The sequence below is a fragment of the Neodiprion pinetum genome, chromosome 3, assembly GCF_021155775.2.
Source record: "Neodiprion pinetum isolate iyNeoPine1 chromosome 3, iyNeoPine1.2, whole genome shotgun sequence".
Lineage (NCBI taxonomy): Eukaryota > Metazoa > Arthropoda > Insecta > Hymenoptera > Diprionidae > Neodiprion > Neodiprion pinetum.
In genome coordinates, this window is record NC_060234.1 from 25,715,477 (window position 1) to 25,740,876 (window position 25,400).

General features: G+C 36.4%; 1 protein-coding gene across 10 annotated transcripts; it reads right to left on the reverse strand.

Annotated features, from left to right (window-relative positions):
- On the reverse strand, nt 1-25,228 carry nocte (no circadian temperature entrainment). 10 transcript variants are annotated; one of them, XM_046616415.2, is made up of 21 exons: nt 25,103-25,228; nt 24,764-25,019; nt 21,799-21,946; nt 20,351-20,614; nt 19,971-20,124; nt 18,381-18,656; nt 15,905-15,997; nt 15,277-15,563; nt 13,984-14,518; nt 12,818-13,681; nt 12,177-12,508; nt 10,210-11,793; nt 7,966-9,876; nt 6,514-6,693; nt 5,898-6,200; nt 5,631-5,813; nt 5,394-5,550; nt 4,425-4,775; nt 4,088-4,233; nt 3,100-3,385; nt 1-2,960 (listed from the first exon to the last, which is right to left on the reverse strand). In XM_046616415.2, exons 3-21 carry the CDS (start codon nt 21,889-21,891, stop codon nt 2,812-2,814), a joined length of 8,148 nt encoding a protein of 2,715 aa, XP_046472371.1. In that variant the 5' UTR covers nt 21,892-21,946; nt 24,764-25,019; nt 25,103-25,228; the 3' UTR covers nt 1-2,811. The 10 variants fall into 10 exon arrangements, with proteins under 10 accessions (XP_046472371.1, XP_046472375.1, XP_046472372.1 ...); XM_046616419.2 differs by having other exon boundaries at nt 4,109-4,233; nt 5,415-5,550; nt 6,514-6,708; XM_046616416.2 differs by having other exon boundaries at nt 5,415-5,550; nt 6,514-6,708.
- Between the last annotated feature and the right edge of the window lie 172 nt (nt 25,229-25,400).

Sequence of the window (25,400 nt, forward strand, 5' to 3'; positions counted from 1 at the left end):
TTTCTGTTTGGAGGCTTGCTTTATTTTCACCTAAAGTATCGTTAGCAACGACGTTCATGTACAATTTCTTCGTTATTACAATCTACAAATTAATAATAGTTTTTTGCTTTCAGTTACTTTATTATCATTAATTGGGTAAATATATAAATTACTGTTGTCATGTCACTAACTACAAGTAGATAAAAGTACAGACGCTTAGGGAAAGATCGGGAGTCTGTTGAGAATAAAAATATATTTTCCTCTTACTCAAATACTATTTCGTTTTTCCTTTCTATATCACTAAAAATCGTGAGATCCCACATAGCCAACACTTTCATAATTTCCAAGAGACACACATCAAAGTTACACGTACGTTCAGTCTTTGAAATAAAACAATATCTACAGGTCGCGTATTGTCAGTCAATAATATAACATCATTTTTTCGATTTATCTACTGCCATAAATTTTTCTTCTTTTCATACTCTATTTATTTGTTCAATCAAACCATCGACATCGAACATAATACTACAACTCACTGCGCACGGACTTCTGACTATGAATTATCGAGTGCAGTTTTGACCAAAGATTATTGGTACACTTCACTGGTACACAATTTAATTCGTATAGAGTCGTTATCAAATCATAAAGAAATAACGGTGTTATTCTCCCGAAATTTGCAATGTAATCATATACCATATACAATATATATGTAATATAATCACAGGCCCCTACACCAATCCCTTAGCGCCTCAGAGACACGATTCAAATAGTACCACTTCACATGTAAGCATTAAATGTGATTTAACAGATGTCTTAAATATCTGTAATAAATCGCTGATGAAGTTTACCACCACAAAAGATTTCTCTTTCGCTATTCCCAATATTCTTCATCTGCTGAGTGTATACGTGCAGTAGTACAATAAATTTAAGAAAATAATAATGATCATCGCGACGATAATAATAATAATTATTGTAGTAACTAAAAATAATAAAATAGTGTGAGAAATGACCTTTACTAGGTTCAATCAACGCCAACATTTTCGCTAAAATATCATCATTCCGTATCATGTTGAAACACGCCGATTATATTTTGTGCAGTGGGCACAGTAAGACACACTAAACACAGCGTGTTCCTTTGTAATTCATCATATTTTGAGAATCATCAAGTTATAGAAAGACATATCAAGGCTAAGAATAAGTAATTACATTACAATATTTTAATAGGTAATTACTCGACACATCAAACTATATTATTTGAGTTTTCACAATTATGAAGTACACAAAAAAGTTCTGGTTGTTATCGACACAACTGGCAGTAGTTAAATATTTTTTTCTTTTTTTTTTTCATATATGTTCATCGATTTCTTAAACAACCCTTATCAAATCTTGTATTGTCTCACAGTTCGATACAAGACATTGAATGATGTTATTTCAATAAATTTTCAACGACGGAGACATTCTGTAATTACTAGCGTTTATTATTTTAATAGATTTATTTTTATAATAATTAACGAACTGCAACAAAAAGCATAGCATATACAATTTATCCACGATTCGTATTCTTTTTTTCATTCTTTTCATTTCTTGTAATACAGCAGGAAATTGTGTGTATAATCCAATGGAAAAGAGGGGGAGGGAGAGGCGGGGAAGGGTCAGAGGATTCAACACGAGCGAAATAACCCCTAATATCTACGTTAACTTATGCAGACAAGGGGTGACCAGCTCACAAACAATATCTTATGTTATTTTTCAACTATCAATGCGTACAAACTTTTCACTTCTTTCCCCTCAGAAGTTGCACTGATTTCTATGATAGTATTAATATTCGTTTCTCTCATAATATTCTCATCATAGCCCTGTGTGACTGTTTCCGTAACATGTTACATGAATAATAATCAATCATAATCATTGCATATGCGAGTTCCACAGGGCAAGCAAATAACACAACTTCGTGTGACTTCAGAAACAATTGTTTTTCACTACCATATTAGGTACGTAATAAAACAGACTGTAACTACCTGGTTCGATTTATACGTCTCATTTCGTATTCACATTCAATGTATGTACAGCAGAGGCTTAATTATTTTGCCATTATTTCTGCAAGATTTGATTAATTGAAAGATTCATTCCATATGTATAGTATGGAAATATTATAACAGCATAGTTCAGTCGGAATACCTCGTACACAAAAAACGTCTCTTATTATGGTATTTAACATTAAATGCATTCATTTTGCGTAATTGAATTATGAATTCGTCCACGAAAACACTTTACACAATGTCGTTCCTCTTAACATAGCCGAATATAGTCAATTCATAGCCGTTTTGTCTTTTTTCTCCATATCGAGTTTTAATACAATCCTATCAATATGTATATGTGTCGACTTTCTTGAATATGTGGAATCTATGTATCATTATGGTATATATGAAATACAAAATTTACGAAAAGTCAGCCATATTGGGACAACATGATGAACAACTGCTGTTTATATGATTTTGCGCGAAAACTTTAGGATTTCATCAACAGTGAGTTCAAACTAATCTCGAAATTAAAGTCCGAGACATATTTTTCTCCCAATCATGAACCTAGAATCATGTAAAAAAAAAATTTTCACGCGTGAAATCAAGTCACCATATTTCTAATTGAGAGCGCCAAATTGTTCCGTTTTGGTTCATCTTACTTGTTTTTCTTGTTTCGTCTGTCACATCCAAGATTATATGAATCCATAATTTCATCTTTATATTAAAGTTTAACTTTAATTCTAATCAAGCTAATCTTAAAAAATACAGTTCACAGTTTAGATTAATTAGAAAAAGAACTAAGTTCATTTATCTACTCATTTTGTTGGTTAACTTCCTCTTTATTCTCACCATCTTGCTGATTCACGTTGGCCTTGTTACCAGGTTGAGTGCCATTACTGCTCTCAGACAGTTTCTCATTGTGCGAATCTTGTTTGTCATTAGAGTCCATTTTCACATTGCCTGAAACAAAATAAACCTACAATTCTAAAGAGTAACTACGTTATTCAAAACTGAACATAACCACTGAACGACCTAGTATAGAAAGAGCAATTTTATGCTCTTTATGACCACAAAATACAAATTAAAGAAAATAACAAACCTTGATTACTGTAGTATTGTTGCGACATTTTCATGTTACGTTGTTGCTGCTGTTGCTGTTGTTGCTGCTGCTGTTGCTGGTGAATGTTTGGTCTGTGACGATTCATTTGCGCCTGTTGTTGCTGCTGAGTAGGCATACAGTTTGGTTGTTGTTGACCTGGGTTAGGGTTTGGGCCAGGAGGAAAAGGAGTTGGCCGTTGTATCGGCGCTGGATAACGTTGTTGGGACGGTTGGATTCCCGGACGTGGCGGCGGCATGCCCATTCCACGTACATTCTGTTGTAATACCTGGGCATTTAGAGGAGGAAGAGGCCAATTTACATCAAAATTTTCGAAAAATGATCAATTCACATTATTCTACCATCATAAGTGTATATACTTCATAGTTTGGCTTATACACCAACAAAGTGATTAAGTCAGAGAAATATTGCTGCGTTAAGAAGTGGAATATCTGAGCCAAGAAAGGGTTGCAATTCGAAGATCCATAGTCGCGCGATATTCAACGGTTCAAGAAACTGTTCAAAGAAGGTGAAGTCTACTTTTCGAACTTTCAAAGTATGTACAGAAAGAACGATACAATTTTCGTTTTTATATTTAACAGAAAATTAATCTATGGACTTACGGTGATCATATTGCAGGTAGTCATGTTTATTTAATTATATTTCAACTACCGAACATTCAAATGTCTGATGGTTGAGTTATTCATTAGGCAAATTTTAAGAAAAACGCATTGTATACAATATGATTTACCGGCATTGTGTATTCAATAATAATGCACCATAATATGATTAATGTATATACCGTGATGATTTATGAAATGAACAATCCTGTTATTGAACATTCTAATATTATAAATCTAATCTAGAATTGATATTCATCGTTAGAACTCCCGATTTCTTGATTTGTTCAATAATCATTTCTGACGACACAGCTTGCGATCGTGAATTGATAGGTAGACTAAAAATAAATGAAGTAATGAATGGTACATACATAGTTACTGTAGCTGCTTACCAGAGCAGACTGAGTGGCGCCCTGATATTGCTGATACTTATGAATTTGAGTTGGACTTGGTTGCGGTTGTTGAGTCGGTGTTTGTTGCTTGCAATTCCGCGATTTTGGCGAAGGAATTTGAGAAGCTGAAATATTAAATCAGCAACACGTTAAAATCAAGGACATGAAACATTTATTTGCTTTTGTGAACTGGGTATATTTCCAAAACCAAATCCCCATTGACACACAACTGTTTTCCATAAATAAGCTGCAAATTGACTAAATTAAACTGAAATTAGCTTATATACTGGTGATATCAAGATTTAAAGAAACTCACTAGAGCTGAAAACGGAGGCCAAAACATCTTGTTGATTACCCGACGGGCTCTTCAATTGTCTAGACTGTTCTTGTTGCTGGTGTTTTCCAAGAAATGTAGCAGCAGCATTACCAGGTCCTGGCAAACCTCCAGTAGGGTTTCTATACTGCTGAGCAGCAGCTGCAGCAGCCATTTGTATTCCAGATCCAGAAAGGAACTGAGATCCGAAATTCTGAAGACCAACCGGCGTGGCACTACCAGTTGCAAGACTCTGACTATGTTGGCCAAACCCCTGCAGCCCGTAATGAGTCCCAGTTTGTTGTCCCGCACCACCCGGTTGGTAGAAGCCTGTTTGTGAACCAGGAAATACATCTGAAATCAGATGTATCAATCATGAAGTGTTTTACCTTTGAATACAAGCTGGAGAGTAAGTGTAAAACAAGAGCTCAATTTTTCTACAATTCGTGTTTGGGAAGCGCACAGATCTACAGGTAAACAAATCTACAATTGCAGGGTTCATGGAGTAGAATAAGATATTAAATATTTTTTTGCTATTATATGAAGCAAAATTATTCTGTTAGCAAAAAAAAAAAAAGTTTTAAAAATGAAGTATTAGTTTTGATTATAGAATATCCCACATTCATTTATTAAAACTGAGATAAATCGTTGGATAAAAAAAAAAATGTATTAATCCTATAACAGGATAACATTATTTTCAGGTATATTTCATAAACCATCTCAGGATTTTCATATGGTACTGGAAAAAACCGTTCATACTGAAATTCACATTACACCTTGAATATATACATAGCCCAGACAGACCATTTTATAATAGTTTCCGATAAATGTAATAAAAAAATGTTCAAGTGCCATTTCTTAGCATGTGTGTTCTTTTTATCGAATAAGTCGTGTGAAATGACAAGCAAAATGTTAGAAGTACTGGAACGATTAAAATATGATAAGTAAGGAGGTAAGGCCAGTCAAGCTTACACAGAAGCGTGTTAGGTTTACCGGCGGAGGTAGCGCTGTAGTAACTGTTTGCAGACGGTTGAACGGTTGGTCCAGGTCGTTGCACCAATTGTGAGTTACCCATGTAGTTACCACTTACACCTAAAACCTGGTTCGGATCATACGGTATATAGGTTACCTGTAAGAAAATGATTATATTGTCATTAATGATAAGAATGATACTTTGCTATTACTTTCAATTATAATACTGGGTCTTACCTGATTCGGCTGTGCTGATGGAGCTTGAAAATGTGGTGCTTTGGTCCCAATGGCACCAATTGGTTGGGTAGACGGTTTTACACTGGCGGACATAAGAGAGTTTGACGATGAGCTGATCAACACTGTATTTGGGTTATTGCTCAGTTGTTGATTTTGACCAAAAGGCGGTGCTGCCGCAGTTGTCTATAACAATATGGAATTTTCGTTTTTCACATCTTGCTTCACATCTCTTCAAAAAATGAGAGGTCCCAATAAAATCATACTTACGATTCTGTACTGTGACATGTTATTCTGATACATGTCAGGAGTTGCACTAGGTGCATGCGGAGGCGGTGGAGGTTGTTGCAAGTAGACACTCTGTTGATTAAACGAGCTCTGAAGCGATTGTCCATAAGGAGCATATTGAGTAAAAGGAGATCGACTTTGATCTAGCTGGAATGCTCCATATAACCCACCAGCCTGCGCTGGTAATTGACCTGATCCAGTGTTGAATAAGACTGCTGGTGGTGAAGGTATAGCAGACATTCCTCCATATTGTGCAGCTTGGGAGCCCGGATATTGAGGAAACTCCTGATGAAACGAAACAAAAAATTGAAACCACTTTTTTTTACCACTATTAACATCTATTCGGAAATTGCTATTAATTGCATTTCAATAATTATTCCAATTATATCAATTAAGTGATAAATGAATTTTGTTCAATCAGGTTATACTGTTATATAAAACAATAGATCAAAGTCAGGATTATATTGAATAAGAAGTGAATGAATAGTGATACAGTTTTCTAAAATGAGAAATGATTGCAATGCAATATTACAAATGTGATAAAACTATTCTAGGGTATGAACCATTCTTATTCTATGCTTATTCTTGCAAATCTTACTGGATAGTTAATGTGGGATGGTTGTCCAGTTGTGTTAAATGGAGGGGGGCTTAGCTGACCCTGTAAACTGGCCGAAGGATGACCAATGGGACTTTGACCAGGCCGGATTGGACTTGGGCCAGGAACTGTAGATCCAGGTTGGGCGCCAGTACTTCCAGAGGACTGTTGCTGCGGCTTCACCTGCGGGGGAACCAGCTGCGCATCAGGCAAAGAGTCAGCATCTTCCCACAGGGGACTTAAATTTCACTATATTTACATCTAGGGAAAAGCAGGGCAAGTTGACAAACAAAGCAGGATGATGACATACATTTTCTTTGAAAATAAATTTTCAAATCAGAGATTATTACAATTGTCATTTCAATGAAGCATAATCAAATGCAATGCACTTTCCAACTAACCACTTTAAAATATTGGTCAAGTTGCCCCAATATGCTCATCATATTTTGTTATTCATAATTCATATGTCATATAATATGTAAAATTTACTGAATCACTTTTTCTTAAAAAGCTAACATTGCATACAAATACGATTAGAGAAAAATTAATAGAGATAGCACAGTGCTCTCAATTTTCCTCTGAGTTCTCTCCAACAAGTTTACTATGACAGGGTGTCTACTTTTATCAGCGGCCAGGAAACCATGACATTTAAGGTGTTTTCAGGAACAATATAAGAATTTTTTCATGGCCTATTTGACGATCCACAACTACATTACAAACCTTAACAATACACGCAATAAATATAACACTATGTTCCATACACAGAAAGAAAAAGATCAAATTTTCTTTAAATCGATCTATGTATGCAAGACTCAACATTAAAAAGAAAAATGCAAATGAGTATGAATATTCCGTATATTACTGATATGTGAGTTACTAATTAACCTAAACATAAAATTTTCAGGTTCATTAGTAAAATCTCGTGACATTTCATGACTTTTCAAGGGTTGCATTGAATTTCATGATATTTAAGAATATTCAAGTTTTTTCAGGTCGTTAGACACCTTGTATGATTTTCAAACGTTCTATTCAGCTTGCCAAATCAATTAACGAAACTGAGGCATGGAAAGTGAGATATAACACCTTAAATAAGATCAACAAGCTATGTATTACCTTAAAATCTAATTAGTGAATCAGTGTCAGGTTGCAAAATGGATAGAATTTTTAACTGTACAATGAATACTTATGCATCGAAAATTAATATTATTATAATTAATATACCAGATTATTTTAAGTATGTGCACCATACGTTCATGAAATAAATTGATGATCGTACGAGAGCTTCGAATTTTTTTGAAATGAATAACCCAATAATCCTTCTGATGTTTTTTCTTGTGTACCAAAACGTTTTTCTACGTTGCATTAGTGTTTTAGTACAAGTTCTGGTGAAATACCCAGCAATATGTGGAAAATTAACAAATGCACAATTCAATTATCATAAAACAAGAAACTCACCTTGCATACATTTGTCGAAGTTGCTATTTCGTTTTTCATATTGCTCTGGTTGTATTGCTGGTGAGGACTGTAGCTGTCGTCGACATCATTGCTCTCAAAGGGTTGAGGGAAACTATTTGCAGTGGCAACAACGCTTCCATCTTCATGTTCGACCACTGTTGGCATTGGGGGTGCATTTTCCCATACTTTCTTCACAGATGCAATTTTTAGATTAAGTTCTGCTGTCGAAGGAGAAATAGTACTTTGACCCCCGGTCATGTGAATCGATCGTGGCATTCCCAAAGATTTACTTTTAGCATCTTCCGTCAGTTGTGACAGTTCAGAATCAAATGTAAAGTCCAATTTCATATCAGCATTGTCCTCGTTTTTGCTAAAAGTCAATGGCATCTGAATTGGTTCTTGCGATTTATCTTTCATAAGTTCGTTAGATTTGTTGGAAAAGACAGCAGACAGAGCTTGTTGCTGATGCTGTTGCAGCTGACCATCATCTTCGATTTCGCCGCGTTTATCTACTCGCTGTTGAGTTTTCATATGGTTTGAAAACTTTGATTTCAACGTCAGATCCGATGGTCCAGATTTTGTGGTTTTAGAATAGTTTGTATTTTCGAAAATCAACGTTTGGACAGGGGGTGAAGTTCCGTCCGAAACATTTTTTTCAACAATAATATCCTTCGCTGTTTTATTAACAGTTTTTTCTGTGTTTGGTGAATTCCGTTGACTACTACCTCTAGAATTGACCTGTTCATTGGTCTCATGATTATGTTCATTTTGACCAGTTATTCCAGACATAAGTTGAATGTCTGCAGGAACTGTTGATGGTGAATTGGATCTTATTTGACTGGTAAATGGTTTATCCCAAGCATTGACTGATGGTGGTGGAGCTGGCCCAGCAGCTGAGTCTTTTGAAACATAGATATTATTAGAATTCACTTTATTTGTGTCGTTACTTTCGCCGATTCCCATCTGTTGTTGCTGTTTAGCTAAACGTGCTTTCTGGAATCGAGGGGCCAATGTTTGCCGATTAGAATTTCTTTCTCTGTCAAATTGTTTCTGTGGCAAGTTGGCAGGCTGAGGAATTGGTTGTCCCAACAATGGTGGAATATTTTGAATCTGCTGTGGGGTGGGCTGAGGTCCGTTAGACTTTGATTTTGAACGATCTCGTTCTCTTTCCTTTTCTTTTTCACGTCTCATGGGTTTGGCTTCTTCTTTCTGATTATGCCTAGACTCCTTTACATTCTTCTTGGACCTAACCTCTTGAAAGCCATCCGCATCTATTTTATCTTCGTTACTGTTCGCCCCATCGTCTCCACCACCAGAATAATTGTTTACTTCCAACTCACTGTCGATAACTTTCTTCTCTTTTGAGACAGATTTTTTATTTATATCATTCAAAGCTTGATTTACCAGATTTAAATCATTTAACTTTATTTCATCAACACGATTAACCGTGCTTTCTTTTATTATGGCTTTATTGGAAGGCCCGCTATTTGCTGATCCTTGACTTCTGGGGCGGCCATTTTGTTGAGTATTTTGCATCAACGGCGGGATGGCTCCAGAGTGGTTCCGTTGATTGTAAGAAGCGTTCTGCGCATTCCTTTTCTCAGCTCCAGGAGCACGAGATGCCGTACTGCTGGGTTTGGTTACATTTCGTTCTCTTTGTTCCCTGTTGTTTATTGATTGATCATTTCTTCGAGATTGTTGGTTGTTGCCGGTCGGATTCTGGTGAGAGCTTTGATTTCCTCGACTTCCATATGATTTATTACGTGTGTTTCGAGATTCTTTCCGATCTTCAATGTGTTCTTCGCTGTTGTCTGAAGTTGTTTCCCAGTCGTCGTTACCAATATCTGATGAATTTTGCTTCGGTGCATTGCTGGGGTTGCCACGGAAACGTCCGTCACGATGTTCTCTCCCCTATTGGCACAAAAAAAAAAATAATATTAGTGGCTTTGACCAAGTATGTAAATAATAGTGTTGTGTGATTAAAAAAAACATAGATTTTCTTATTACTATCGAGTAATTGTTTCTTTCATTGCGGTATTATTAATGATTCGTCTTTGTTATTAAACGAACAACACTAACTAGCCGCGTGATTGTCAAAGTACTTCATGTTTTCCTTTTATTTCCGACAAACTCTTATAGATGTACGCGTAAGTGTCAGAGAAGGTAAAAAAAAAAAAATAAAAATTTTAATTAGTTTTTGCGATAACTACTTTGTCGTAAATATTATACCGTATTGAAACTTACTTGTGTTCGTCTACTGCTGCTGTGATTTCTCTTAGTCCTCCCTTCATCTTTTCTGACTTGTGACCTCTGTGGCACTGTGTTCTGATTCTGAAGTGAATCTTGCTTATTATTACCTTGCTGCTGACTTTGCTGACTTGGGGATTTAGTATGTCTTCCAGTAATACCAGCAGTCAGCGCTTGCTGTTTGGCTATGATCTTGTCATCAGTGGACTCAGACAACTGAGGACCACTAGCTGGTAATTCACTTTCTGGCGTAGGTGATGAGGGCTTCTGTTGGTTAGGTTCTTTGTCATCTGCATTCCGTTCAGTTGAAAAAGGGCTTTTACTCGGTGGTGGACCATAATTAGTATTCATTCGTCCGCCTGTAGTAGGACCACGGTTCCGAAACCCCCCTCGACCCCGTCTTGAAGGTTCCCCGGATGGTGCAAACCCTTCACGACCAGATCTACTGTCATAGCTTCTTTTGTCACTGCGAACTTGAGTATAATCACCGCGTTTATCATCGCGCCTGGATACTTCCCGATTGCGATCGTCTTTGTCCAATTTTTGAGAAGACTTGGGAGAGCGAGCTGGACGCCTCTCTTCCTTTCCAGATTCAGTGGATCCGGAGATTTCGTCTCCGCTAAGTTCGGAATCTGTGTGACCATAAGAACCACTTCTTGCAGAACCAGGTCTGCCCAGGGACCTTGGTCCTCCTCTTCTCCCTCTCTGATCCGCGCCACGCCACCCACGAGTAGTGTACACGCTATAACCTCCATACTGCCTAGCACTACGACCAGATTCTCGACCTCTTGAACTTCCGCTATTGGTTCTATTTCTCACATTTTTATCCCGCTTCTCATCTTTCAAATCTTCTTTAACTTCGATGCATAGGGCATCGTCCCGTTTGTTGTCGACACTTAGTTTTTCCATACTTTGTTTCATTTCATCAATCTCTTTTTCATCCTTCATAGGTTCAAGAAAAACCTTCTCATCTTCCATCTCCAAAGTTGGAGATATTGCATCAGCCCACGCTTTCGGCGAGTTATCACCTCCTCTTTCCACGTTTCTACTGTTTTCTGAGCTCAGTTCCAATTTCCTATTCCACATGTCGAGTTCCTTCTTAGCCTCGGTAGGGCTATCTTTGCTGCTGTCTTTTTTATCCAGCTCAGATCCAGAACGCTTCAGCTGCGTCAAATTACGTTTTTCACCTTTAAGCTCGTCAGCTTCCAGTTTTTCCCTGGTTACAGGTCCAGGCGGTTGCCGGCGATCTCTGTTATCTTCACGGTAAGGATCTCGTTTCTTTTCTTCATAATCTGGTATATCATTCACCCAGGATCCGCAATCTCGTGACTTATGCATGTCGTCGTCGCGAAGAGAAGTTCTCGATTCTCGAGATGCGCGACTGTCACGAGAATCCGGTCTTTGAGGACGCTCACTACGATCAATACGATCATCTCTGGGTGGATCACGACGACTATCAGTTTGCCTTTCTTGGGTTATCCGATCATCGCGCATGTCCCGTCTATCATCTCGCCACTCGGGATTCTCTGGGCGCTCCCGAGTGGGTTCACGTTCGTCAAACGGATCTTGTTGTGGCGAACTCTGTATCAAAAAATGAAGAAAATTCCATTCCACTCAATTATGTGTTAATCAGAAAAACACAGCTACGTTTGAATAAATTACCAAATATAGTATTGACAAGATGAATATTGTTTAAAAAAAAATTCTGTTTTGCAAGTACACCTCTTTCTGAATTATTAGATTTTGTTCTACTATGTTGAAACTTGAAAGCTCATTGTGCTAACAAGCTGTGTGTAGTAGATTCTTTATTTTCCTGGTTATAAGATATTTGCAATGCAACTAATCGAATGGCATGCGATGCGTATACCAGGATTTGAATTGAATAATTATTGCACTCATCTGTTCGAGCCAAAAATTTAAAAACCCTGTCTCGATTAATCAATATGCTCTCTAGGTCATCTTACCTTGGAATAATTGTCGTAATCTTTCTTTTCTCTTTCTCGATTATCTCTGTCTCTATCATCGTAATGCCTTTCACGTTCCCAAGAATCACGAGAATGTCTATCATCATATTCGTATTCTCTATAGCGTGCATGATCATCATAATAACTACCGCTAGATGGTTTGCGACCATCGTACGATCTGTGGGACGAATGTCGGTAACGATCATCTCTCGGTAGTCCTCGATGATCTCTTGAAGGAGGTCTATCGTCCTCGATTGGACCAGACAATTCTGAATCAGTTCGATTTCTACGTTGGGGCAGTGGCATGGAATGAGATTGCTTCTTGACACTGTCTGCAATTGCCAATTAACATTATATATGAATACAGTGTAAAGTCGACAATGTGTATATTTTATTATTACCTATCTCTGTAAGACTCAAGAGACGCTCTAGTTACGCGCAAACGTAAGATCAAATACTATATGTCAGTGAAAAATTGCAATTTCTTTTTACAATTATAGAAAAAAACTAGCGACTTTCTAGCAAGCGTTAAACAATATTCACAGATTGCTTCATGCTAAATAACTTACAAATTTAAAATTATTTCTGGCTCTAGTGGGAAGCTCGATTACATGAAAAAGTAAAAATAACGTCAAACATACTCGGCACGTTAGGGTGACTGCTGTGCACCCATCTGCTAGGGTCATATTGTTGAGAGAAAGGTATTGCTTGAGGAGCGGGCCGCTGCTCTGCATTCGGTGATACCCTGTTATAGGCTCCACCAGTTCTCTCAGCCTGTTGTTTCTGGAACCTTGGGGGTAAGTCGTTCTGAAAGTGCTTAGAAAATGCCGGTTGCTCCCTTTCTCTAATCTCTCGTTGGTCGCGATCGCGTTCCCGCTCGTTACGCGACATGTCTTGAGACCGCATGAAGTTCGGACGCTCAATTTGAGTAATTTGTCGAAATTCTGAGACTGGCTGGTCTCGAGAATCCCGAGAATCTCGAGTATCACGTACATCTCGAACATCTCGAGTATCACGAGCGTCTCGGGTATCCCGGACATCCCTCGTATCCCTCGTATCCCTCGTATCACGAGTTTCTCGAGTATCTCTTGTATCACGAGTTTCTCGTGTGTCGCGAATATCCCGAGTATCACGACTATCGCGAGAGTCTCGGCTCACAGGCTTTTCATCTTTGCCCTCGGATGAAGTACGAGATCTGTCTCTTTCGCGACTTTCTCGATTTTCCCTGTCTCGCTCCCAGTCGGGTACTGGAATAATAGACGAAGGTACACTGATTAAAGATTTCGGTTCGGATGAAGATCCTGAATCGTCATCTTTTTGTTTGACGTATTTTTCCTTAATTTTTTGCTCCAAGTCCTGTAGTTTTTTATCTGCAGCTTGTTTAATGGACTCTCGGAATCTTTTTTCTTCTTCTTCTTTACGCTGGCGGGCCCGCTCCACAGTCGAGGCCACCCATTCTCCTTGTTCTCTGCGTCTCTGATTCCATAATTCGTCTTCCTCGAGACCTGTCGGAATTTTTTTTACCAATGAATTCTATGAGAACTAAATTAAAATGTTGTTTCAATTGAAACTAATTCTAGGACCTAACTTTAGTTCAAAGTGTTTTCACGAGATGTCTATTTTGCTGCTAAAGTCGCATTTATCAGTTAATAGTTTTTATAATTTTTATAAACATCACCATTGAAATCATCAATCGTTTCCTAATTTGAATAAGATGATATTACGCATGTACTATCTGGTAGATCAGCGCTCACTCTTTTCAGAATGGCATGCTCAGAACACCTCAAGTAAAAAAGTTTCATCATACCCCGAGGTGGATGTGGAGTTCGCATTTGCTGTTGCGGAGGATGATTGACAGGACCATTTGTACCACGGAAATCACGAGATAACGGTGGAGGTCCTTGATTCCATCCACGATGAGACTGGGACTGTTCACGATTATCCCTAGGCTCCCGTTCACGTTCTCTTGACTTCTCTTTTTCCTCGGGTTGACTTTCCTCGCGTTTGTCATCTTTGAAGTCTTTTTTTTCATCTTTTTTATGGTGTTCATGTTCTGTTTCGTCATCGCTGAAAGCTAACTTTTGGTTGTAATCGATATCGTCATGGGCTGCCCACCCAGCATCGCGTGAAATGTCGTCCATTCTTGACAAATCTTCCTCTTTAATTATTGGACGGGTGATTATTTCTTCATCTGCTGGGGGAGGAGGACGTTCACGTTCTTGCTGGCGCGGGGGAGCTGGGAATCGTTCCTGGGGATGGGTGAATCGTTGTCGAGGGCCATTCGCACCCATATTTGGTGGGAATTGTGAAGGAAATCCTCCAGGAAAGCTGCCTCGGTACATCTGTAAAGAAATACGTATATATATATCAATTGCATAAATGTTGAGATCTGAAATTTGTTGATCTTGCCATATTATAAAGTATTGCAATTCATTTTGCTCACAAAAACTGATGTGTAAAAATTTTATTAATATTTAATATCGTGAATCAAAATATCTTAGCTCTTTTTATTTGATGAATAATCATTTGTCAAGGAATCAGACCAGTAGATTGAAAAAAATCTTTTAAAAATATAATCTATTTCTATTTTCACGAATAAACATTATATTTGATATTTGATACAGAAAAACTATATGAGACTAGTCAATTACTGGAAAATAGTGCTGGATTTGACTAATTTATGTGAATCTTTATAATAACCTCATGAAGTATCGCTGTTGTGTACATACCAAAAGGCGGCGTAGTATATCCAATCTAAATCTTTATAACTGAATATTGAATCAATTCAAAGTCAATATAATGAAGTTCTTCAATATATAATCTTATGTTTTGAATATGATGAATGAAATGAAGCTGAAACATATTGCCATATAAAAATACGAAGTATATCATGCAGAAGGAAAAAAAAAAAAAAAAAAACCCAACAACATGCAATGCTTCATTTATCTTCTAGTACTGAATTCTTATCCCCCAACAAGTGAAAAAAGAAAATCTGTGCAGACTTTAATCAAAGATCATGGCGATCATGTTTCTTATCTTCTACAATGTTTAAATGTCATCAAGGCAACTGAAGTCTGATCAATTTTAAATGGTTACTTACGAAAGGAGGAATTAATCCTCGATAGTTATGCAGGCTAGGATTTTGACTGGCGCCAGGGGTTGTAACCGCTTGGGCAGCTGGGGAACCATTAGGGCCTGCCTGGGCCATGCCCATGGGTAGCGACTGGCCCAAGTTGGGTCGCCCGCCAGCGGGTCCCTCTGGTAGTCCACCTACGCCAATATGCGGGGGGCCCTGGGCCCCCGGAGTATTCCCATTTCCTGGCCCAGGTGTTCCTGCTCCAGTTCCGCTTGCTGTACGACTTCCACCTTGAATCCAACTGCCTTCCGCTACAAAAATTCAAAATATTAGTATCATCATCATTAATAGAATAAGTAAATCCGTTTTAGTAGAAAACAAAAATTTCGAGAGTAGGTACACGTATAAGTTACCACTGACCAATTTACCTAAGATTAACGATTAGGATGGTACTTATTTACTTTGAACTGCGCTCATACTGATAATGAATGAATCTTAATTTGTATCGTAGGTTTGTTAATCAAGATGTAGAGTAGCCAAATATTGCAGATTCACTCTTAAAAATTAAAAAGATCAGTACCCAGTGACAAAGAAAATCCAACTGTGCGAAGAAGTCAATAGATACTATGAAAAAGCTATGATTTCTGCTTACTTTGTGGGCGTAGACTGGGTCCTGGACCATATTGTGCAGTCAATTCCCTGGTCTGTTGAGACTGTGCCTGCTGTGACCCGGCTGTGCCATCGCCTACTTACATGCAATTAAACAAGTTTCTGTAATTAGTTGTATGAATGCAATTTTTACATAAAAAGATATGTGTACATAACAACAGCAAACTAAAATTAAAATATGTTAAGGATCAAAAATTCGTTGCATACTGAATGGTAATTTTTCTAAATACTAAAGAAATACAGAAATATGCCACGATGACACTTCAAGCTAACGAGGAGACCACGTACGATTAGCACAGTTTCATCAAGTTTTATAGTGTAGACTTAAAAGATATATGATAAAGAACGGACTATTCACACTACAAAAAAATATCATAGTCACAATAAAGTAAAGGACGAACCATCTAATAATTAAATTTCCTCTTTAGAAAATGTGTTATGTGTATGTGCCATGAAGAATTAATAAATTAAACTAGATTATGTTTTTTAAGATAGGTTTTCATGAATCTAATTAGGCGTAAAGGAATCTAATCAATTGGATTTTCAAGTAGCATTTGAGATTTTGATACCATTACAGGAATACGCAGATCGAATTAATCAGGAACAAAACTTACCAGAATCATTACTCCAAATTTATAATCCCCTGCACATATCATGAACATTGAAGACATTTATAATTTTTGAATATATTTACTTATGATTTAATTCAAAAAGACAACTATTTAAAAGTTCAGTAAAAAGAAAACAATGGTTGTAATAAAACATTTCTCAGCACTTCAAACTACATAAGGCCCCGAAGTGCTAATTGAACTTCGTCCTCTGGTTTCTAAGAAATTTCAGAAAGATTTCAAATTTACGCTACTATTGCATCATAATTAGTTTAAATACGAATATAAAGAATTTTTCAAAAATAACAAATGAATTTAACTGGGAAGAATCATTTGTCCCAAGATCCTGAAGTTTATTGACGTTACGTTGCCAACTTGCATAAAATCTGGTCGAAAAAGTCTTCACCAGTAATGAGCCGTGAAATTTGCAAAGTTTTATTACCATTTTGGCTACAAAGTGACAACCATCTAAACTTGTAAGAAAAATTGATCATTACTTTAGGACTGCTTTTCACTTTTTATGAAATTTAACCTAAAATTATTTGAATGGCTTCCAGTTAGATCCAATTTTCCATAATTTTCCTTACCCTCACTTGAAACTGTTAAATATCTTAGCTGATTTGGATGGAATTGGAGTGAAAAATCTGGTATGAAATAAAAGAGTGGTATGAAACTTGTCACCCTACGATCCCTTCTAACTTAATCAGCAGCTTCCCAGTGCAGGCATTTAAATTACAAATGTATCAATGGCTTCAATTTAATCTGATTTAACTCCACCCATATCTTAGCTTTCAAATGCAAAAACATTATCTTTAATTGCGTATAATGGCATATTCAGTGTATTCAGTTCTCGATTTTGAGTTTTCTCACTTATACGAAATTATAATACATTTGTGGGCGAATATGAAATTTTAGAGAATTTAAGAATTTAGTGATATGTCTGAGGCCTTTGTATATGTATCCTATTAATGCATCAATACCTCAAGAACTACTCCAGAATGATATTTCACATGAAAAACTTTAAATTGATTTGACATTGACATGAAAAAATGAGTACTCAATAAATATTTAGCAATGCAAATATTGACTGACACAAATCAAACTTCCTCAACCGCAATGCAGTAATAAAAAGTAAACTGAGCAACTACTATTTCAATATGTTAATTAGAGTGTATACAGAGAGAGGAAAAATGATTTTAAAAATATATATATAATAATAATATTAATAATAATAACAGAAACTGATGAAGTAAAGCATTCCATAAGCAAAAGTGGGCGATTTTTATCCTCGTGAAAAATTCATTGAAAATATGAAATAAAATCGTTCTATCATTCGTCGCATATGAAAGTGAAATTCGAAGAAAGTGAATTTACAACAAAACGCTTTGAGCATCAACAACTTTAAATAAACAACTAGTAAAAGAATGTTCTGTGTTATAGATACAAAAGCATATCCATTTGATCAACAACTTGGAGGAATTTGAAGAGCGCTTTACACTGTGTGAACTTCTTCAGAAGACTTATGAGATACTACACAGAAAAAAAGAAAAATCGGAACCTCTGGAACATCGATACAGACTGTGCTTGACATCTAAATTCGTGTTAGAGAACGATTGACCATATACTGTTACGCACAACTGGCTATTTGAAAAATTTGAAAAGCTGATCGACTGGGACAAAGAAGATAGAATAACTGATAATTGAGAAACAAGATTTTTGGTAAAATTTGTAGCTACAACTGTTTAGCACCAATAAACAATGCTTTGATAATACATATAGAGAAATTAAGCAAAGAGGAGCACTACTAGGGGTGAAGTCAACATTAGCAGCTACTGGCAAGCAGTGCCCCACCTGAGTGGCTGTGGGATTGGGACTGCTGCGGCAGCAACGACTGTTGTTGAGCAGCTACCGATATCGCATTGGAATTTGCGTTCGGCGTTGTCGAGGACGGTTGAGTCTGACTCTGATTGGAGATGGAGACGGAGGTCTGGCCACTGAGGCTGGGGAACTCGTGTTGGAACTGCGGGGACTGGTGGGCGAGAAAGCTCAGTCCAAGGGCACCTCTTCCCCCTCTCCCGCCCCCCACAAGCCCCGCGTAACCAACCACTGCTGCCACGACGGGCCCACCTATTAATTGATTATACCGTCCGAACGACACGACCCAATTTTACTTACAATTCATTTGTTTGATATACTGACACCAAACTGAAGATGAATCATGCGTGATTTATCTTTCCTTTTATTTTTATCGTATCATTATTAATTTAAAACCATCTTAACTTAAAGAAATAAGTTATGGTGCTTGGTATTTATACGTTACAATGTCATTTGCGTCCCTATATTTTTATTTGGGAAGCTCTATGATGTAAAAATGATACTTGTGCAAAGAATGATCATATAAATTGAGATTAAAACTCTTTCGTAAGATCTATTGGAAATTTGAATAATTTAATAAAAATGAGAATGCAGTTGAAAATATCAATACCAAAGCAATTTCAAATTGTATGCACTAAAATGAAAACTCAATGATTAAATTCATGAACCATATAGTTTATATCTAATTTGCAGTTTTAAATACTGAGCTAACCGTTACTATACAAGGTTTGAACCACTGGCAGTCGTCATACAGATTGGGAGTAGAATCTGAACTAAGAACATCAATCACTATTGATCACAGCTGAACCTCAAAATTCTAGGAACTGTCTTTCGAAAAGGATTTATAATGGTAAATTTCATCACAAAACAAAACCACCACTCAGTCTAAACCGAATAGTCAAGAAATAGCTGATATTCACTTCATGAAGCTTAACTAGTGGGATTGTAACAAGCTTAAATTTTAAACATATGGAATGTAAATCAAACGTAATAAATAATTCGGACCGTAATATTTACATTACAAGCTTGATCAAACTACAAGAACTATACGGTGGTATTAAATTAAATTTAATTTTTTAAATATCCCAGTGTTAATCATTACTTATTAGTTGTTACCAACACACCAAAAACATATCGCAGTCCAACGGATAGAATACTTGTGACTGCATCCTATGCAATATTTCCCCATTCAACTTACAAATTACATCATTTCATACCGTATTTGAGTATTGATGAAAAATGAAAGTTGATAACATTTACTTGGACAACGGTGATGTTTCTAATTTTTGAATACATTAAACCATTCAATATTTGTGTATCATTGTGAACATCATTATAAATTTTTTAAGCCTTCGTAACATTACTTCTCTTATTGTAGTCTTAGATTTAGCTGATAGGATGTCATTTTCATATACACCCATTTGGCTTATATTGGATATTTTTACTACTTCTGTCACAGTATTTTGTTGCCTTCTTAAAATGATGGCGTGAAATAAAGTAACTTATGTGTACAAACGCAAGGATCGAACTATTTCATCTATATAATATTTGTAATATTATACGTACCGGCATCTCCTGGTCTGCTCATAATTGCGCTCCATGAGGGCGCAGTGGAGTGTGATGTCTGTGAAGTATTCTGTTGTCCTGGTTGTGGTGGTTGCAGTGGTGATGCCGTTGCAGGAACAGCTCCCGTTGCACATTGTGGCGAGGGTGTGTTGCTCTAAAATCACATGTTTCCGGTCATTACATTAAAAATCTTATTTCACTGAATTAATGACAGCTGAGTGTATAAAAGATGAAAATCGCAATTTTATAGCAATATATTTTGTTACTATGCTCTCGCATACCCGTTTTGATATGATAAACATTGTTAGAAATTTCACAGATTCAATTTTTGCAATACCATAGGTCAAAACCAATAAATGATAACAGAATAATATGCGTACGGTGGTAGTATCGGAGGTTGTAGGTGGTGTAGTAGTGGCGTTGCTAGTGGTGTTGGTAGTTTGTGTGGCAGGATCTTTAGTAGTGGCCCAACCGCTGCCACCGCTTGGTACAAGACTAACTGCTGGGTCGCTGCCGCTGTGCTCACTTTTCAGACTGGGCAAGTTAGCAGGTGGCCGCCGTGCCGAAGGCACCTTTCCCAAACTCTGCATTCCATGTTTCCGTGGTATTGTGTTTTTCTGTTGATGTTGCTCCAAGGATTCTCCCTAAATAATTTAAAAAATTTTACATTTTTCCTTATTCGAAAGAGATCCGAGAGTCTTTCTCCGTCGCAAAAATTTATCACAGCATGACAAGGTGTGGAAATGTTAAGTAAGAGTAGTAAGTAAGTTAAGTAAGGAATGGTGAGCATTATTTACACCCTACGGTGGTATTAAACCTAGCATTTTTTTAAAACGATTTTTGTCTATTTTGTTGGTGCACCATACTCAAACTTCTCTCAACTTTTGTAAACTGAAAATTTATCAGAGATGTGGCTAAGTGCACAGAATGAAGAAGCAATGCACCAAATTGTAACCTTGCCTTTAGGAATTATATTTCAAACACTGTTATCAACTAACATCCACGATTTGAAAAAAAAAATACGTTTAAATGCCAACCATCATTAAACCTTCATTAAATATGAAGGAAATGTTTGTATTATTTGACTAGTTAATTTAATTGATGAAGCTGACAGCCTGTTAGCACCTAAACACACTGAAATTCTTTCAAATAGAATAGTACAGTTCAGTTTTATGCCCATTATTCTTTAAAAGTTTTAGAGGCTCAAGGTATTTGAGAAATCTTTGATTGTCAGGCTTCACTACCTTAGTTTAATCAACATTAGCACATTCGAGTGCTAATTGTGGTTTTTAGCTCCAACTTTGTGTTTAATTACGATCAGATCTATATTACGATACAGACTCATATGTATAAATTTTCATTGATCCCAAAGAGAAGGTCAATATTAACAAGAACGCAATTTCTAATATCTTCCATCTAATTATAAATATAATAGACGTCAAGTCATGAAATTTGAATCTGATAATTGCAAAAGTGAAAAATCTTCCTTTGGAGAAGTGAAAAAAACGAAAATCCTGCTGACAGGTTTATTAATAGAAACGACAAAGGACAAATCACTTGATGATAGTGGCTTGAGGTATAGTCCTTGAGCATGCCCATTTATATTTAATTTACATCGCAGAGTCAATAAGTAGTACATCGTCATAAGTGAACATTTATTTACGCTTAGGACAACACATCATACCAGCATCATACAACAAAATACTGAAATACTTCAAACATTTCAAATCAAGATTATTGCATGTAGCACAGTATGCTAACAAACGAAAAAAACTTAATAAATAAATAAAAAAGATGAATAAGAACAAAAACATAATTCATAACTTACCCTACTTGTCCTGTATAAATTATTGATGTCTAACGATTGAAACTTGGATTTTCCTTTCTCCCCCTTCGACACATTCCCCGACAGAGTAGACATGCTGTCTGCAGGCAACCATTTAGTACCACTCAGACCCAACGAACGAACCCTTTGTCTAGAAAAAGAATAAAGATATTATTTATTTTTTCAAACAACTAATTTTCATTTGGAATGGAATTTACTTAATGAGAATACAAAGTTGACAGAGATATACTTGAAATATCAATTTTTGCTAGACAAAAAATGGTAATGCTAACATAATTGAGTACTTTGGTAACAAAGAAAAACAAAGAGTATTTTAAGTAGTACAGAAACTAAAAAACAATCTTTAATATTGAGGGATTTAAAAAAATCGATCAAGTTGTAATACAAATTTTTATACTTGGTGTAAATAAATGTGGGCAGTATTAATAAATGAACCATAATTCACTTGTCCTGAGATAATATTTAATCAACATGAAAAAGAAAACGATCGAGATAATACACACTTAATATATTAAAAACTATCACGACATATATGATCTATAAAATTCGATTTCAATTTCTTTGTTCATTAAACTAAAAAAATATAAGGCTTAAATTATGCCTATAATGATAAAAATTGGAGCAGATTCAGTAACATAGAAAAATGGTAATAATTGATAAAAGAATTTTAGGTGACAAGAAATGTTTGTTTATTCATTTTCTCATTTGAACATTTTGCTTTACTGATGAATTATCAGTTTATCAAAGCGAGTGATGACAAAATGCAATAATCCAGGTTTGCAACATAATTGCTACTTTTATGTTTACGAGTACCGATACAAAGAATAAAAAAAAAGCATTATGAGATGATTAACTTTAGTAACTTCTTTTATTAATCAGACATTATTTATCCACTAAAGAAGTAAATTTGCACTCATGCTACTTCAGATGAGTATTAAATTAAACTTCTGAATCTAATAATATTACCAAGTTGACTTGGTCAATCTTAATGCAATCAAAAAGAGTCGAGGTGGCCCCAATTGGTCTAGACACATATAGAGCACAGACCTAGGACGACTTTACAGACACATTGAACTCCATCAAAACAAAAATACTTTAGACCTGTCAAAGATTTCAATGGGCTTCTCTACAAACTACCTGACGATTCATCGGGTTGTTAGAGAATTTTCAAGAATTTACCGAAACGACTGTGACTTCTTGGAAACAACAAAATATAGGTATCACTGACTGACTCATCCTGATACCTTTCTCTTTGTCTCGATTATTGATAAATAGAATGATTCTACTATTTGCACAAATCCCACAAACTGTTAGTTTGAAAATTAACTGTAAAAATAAATATAACAATAACGATTGTAATAAAGTGCAAAAACATTCTCAAAATTTTATACTGTCCGATTCCTGACTCGGTGACAAAGAAATGGATAATGCAACTTTTATCATCAGGCTTAATTTTTCAACAAATTTATAACAGCGTATTTCATGAAAAGAAATAAATCAAGGTAACCTCGGGTGGAAGTTGAACAATGGATTCTGAATAGCATACTAAATTGCATGATGGCATGCAATAGCTCCAGATCTGACACAATGAAAGTGTGACTGTACTTCAAAGTCAAAATGATAAAATAAGCTACTGCAAGATTAAATAAATACTAAATATCTTGTAATCTGGTGCAAAATTTAATTGAATTTGAAGTAAAATCTTGCAATTATACCAGCTGAGAAAAATTGTGAAGATCTTCAAACATTGATTTGAAAGTAATTATCGCATGAGGACCAAAAAATTCATAGATTCAAATTCGTTAATCGAATGAAAAAACTTTGGCAGTAACACCGAACTGATGCTGCAACAATTGGTGCGATGTTCAGTGAATAGCTGTCGTCTAATACTGTGTGAAATAATTTAATCAAGAAATTCATAAAGCAAGGTGGAGCTTCAGACAATAGATGCCAAATTTTGCGAAATGATTGATATTGTCTTGGTCAATAAATATTTTTGGGAAGCTATGGGAGAACCAGAAATAAAAGAGTCATTTTTGTAGTAAATGCACTGAGACATTATTTGTAAATCGATGAATCACCTGAAAATGAGGTAAGAAAATTTATTTCTACTCTTTGATCAAATGAATAAGTTTATCAAAACCATCAAACCAATGCCATGAAAAATGTAATGACTGTTGAGTGAATAACTGTTGTCTGATGGCGTGTCTGGTTACTTAAATAATCATTATAAGGAGCAATATGCAGTGCTTCAAGCAAAAATGCCGATACGTTGTGAAATTTAGTTTGACAAATGTTAACTACGAATGTTGTATATCAAGTGGAGTTGAACAATGGCTTTGTTTATAAATGTTTTTGTCAGTTGTCGGGAATCCTAAAGTGTAGGTAGCGAACGAAGTGATCGGACGTAGATCAAAGCCCTCATTGAGCAGAGTGATATGAAAAATAAGTTTGACGTTTTTATACATCCTGTCTGTACGACGTTGGATGAAGAAAAGAAATAGTAGAGGGAAAAAAACGGCGAAAAACCTTCGCTCGAAAGTTCGTTTGAGCAGGCTTTAGACGAAGAACGTCCATTAAACGACGATTCACTTTGGTAACCGCGAGGGTATATAGATAGGTAATACGTTTGATCGGGAATGGAATACCTGAATCTGAAAAGGACGAGGTTTTCGACGTTTGCAGGAGACCACCCAACCCCCCGTACAATGTCAAAATCTTGTTACTGCCAAAACAATAGACGCTCGTCGATATAGAAATATTGAATTTTCAAGCTCCCGTAGAATTTCACAATATTTCAGGATCGCGGGGGACGACGAACCCGTAGACGCCGAGGTAACGGTACCCGACCGTTCCGTCCCAAGCCAACAGACAACGAAAAAACCCGCAGAATCCACGTAGAAATAGGACCTCCCGAAGGGCACGTAGCACAAAACTATGGACTTACCTTGGTCCGTCCAAATGGGTAAACAGTTCACAAACGGATATGAATCCCTTTAAAACTAACTAACTGGCGGATTGCCGCGGATACAGTTCAGTAATTATTATATCGCCCACGAAGCACAAACTTCTTTTCCCACAATTCGTCCAAGATGGCGATTGCGCGACTTTCGGCTCTTCTTCCGCGATCAATACAATTACGTCATTCAAACAAAGTGTCTCGCTCGCGCAGACCCTCCGGATCTTAGTGGTACACCGTCACTCTGAAAATTCACAGATTTTTTTACCCTCTTTAAATATCCCAATTAAGTTTCATTCAACTTTTTATATATTACACTTAACATACGTATTTACTATTCCGTACTAGGCTTCGCACGTAGAAATCATTACGTTGTGTCTCTCAACTGCGAACTACTTGACAGAAGCCCATGTACCGGCGCGAGCGGAATATACCAACCACAAGCGTGAAATCACTTTGGAAATTCCTGACCATGTACTCCCAAGTCATAATCATTGAGGTTCCAACATTTTAGTCAACAAATGCTGGTCGTAATGATCCTAATTCATAAAAAAATTGAGAATCTTATTTATTAAGTACTCACACATTCATTTTTTAGCTGATTAAGATTATAATACAATTCTGA

Coding starts and splice junctions, on each gene's coding strand:
- nocte (XM_046616412.2), bottom strand. CDS start 21,891: ATGTCTACTCTGTCGGGGAATGTGTCGAAGGGGGAGAAAGGAAAATCC. Junction 20,615..21,798: donor ATTTATACAGGACAAGTAGG/GTAAGTTATGAA, acceptor TAAATTATTTAG/GGAGAATCCTTGGAGCAACA. Junction 9,877..10,209: donor GCAGCAGTAGACGAACACAA/GTAAGTTTCAAT, acceptor TTGTGCCAATAG/GGGAGAGAACATCGTGACGG.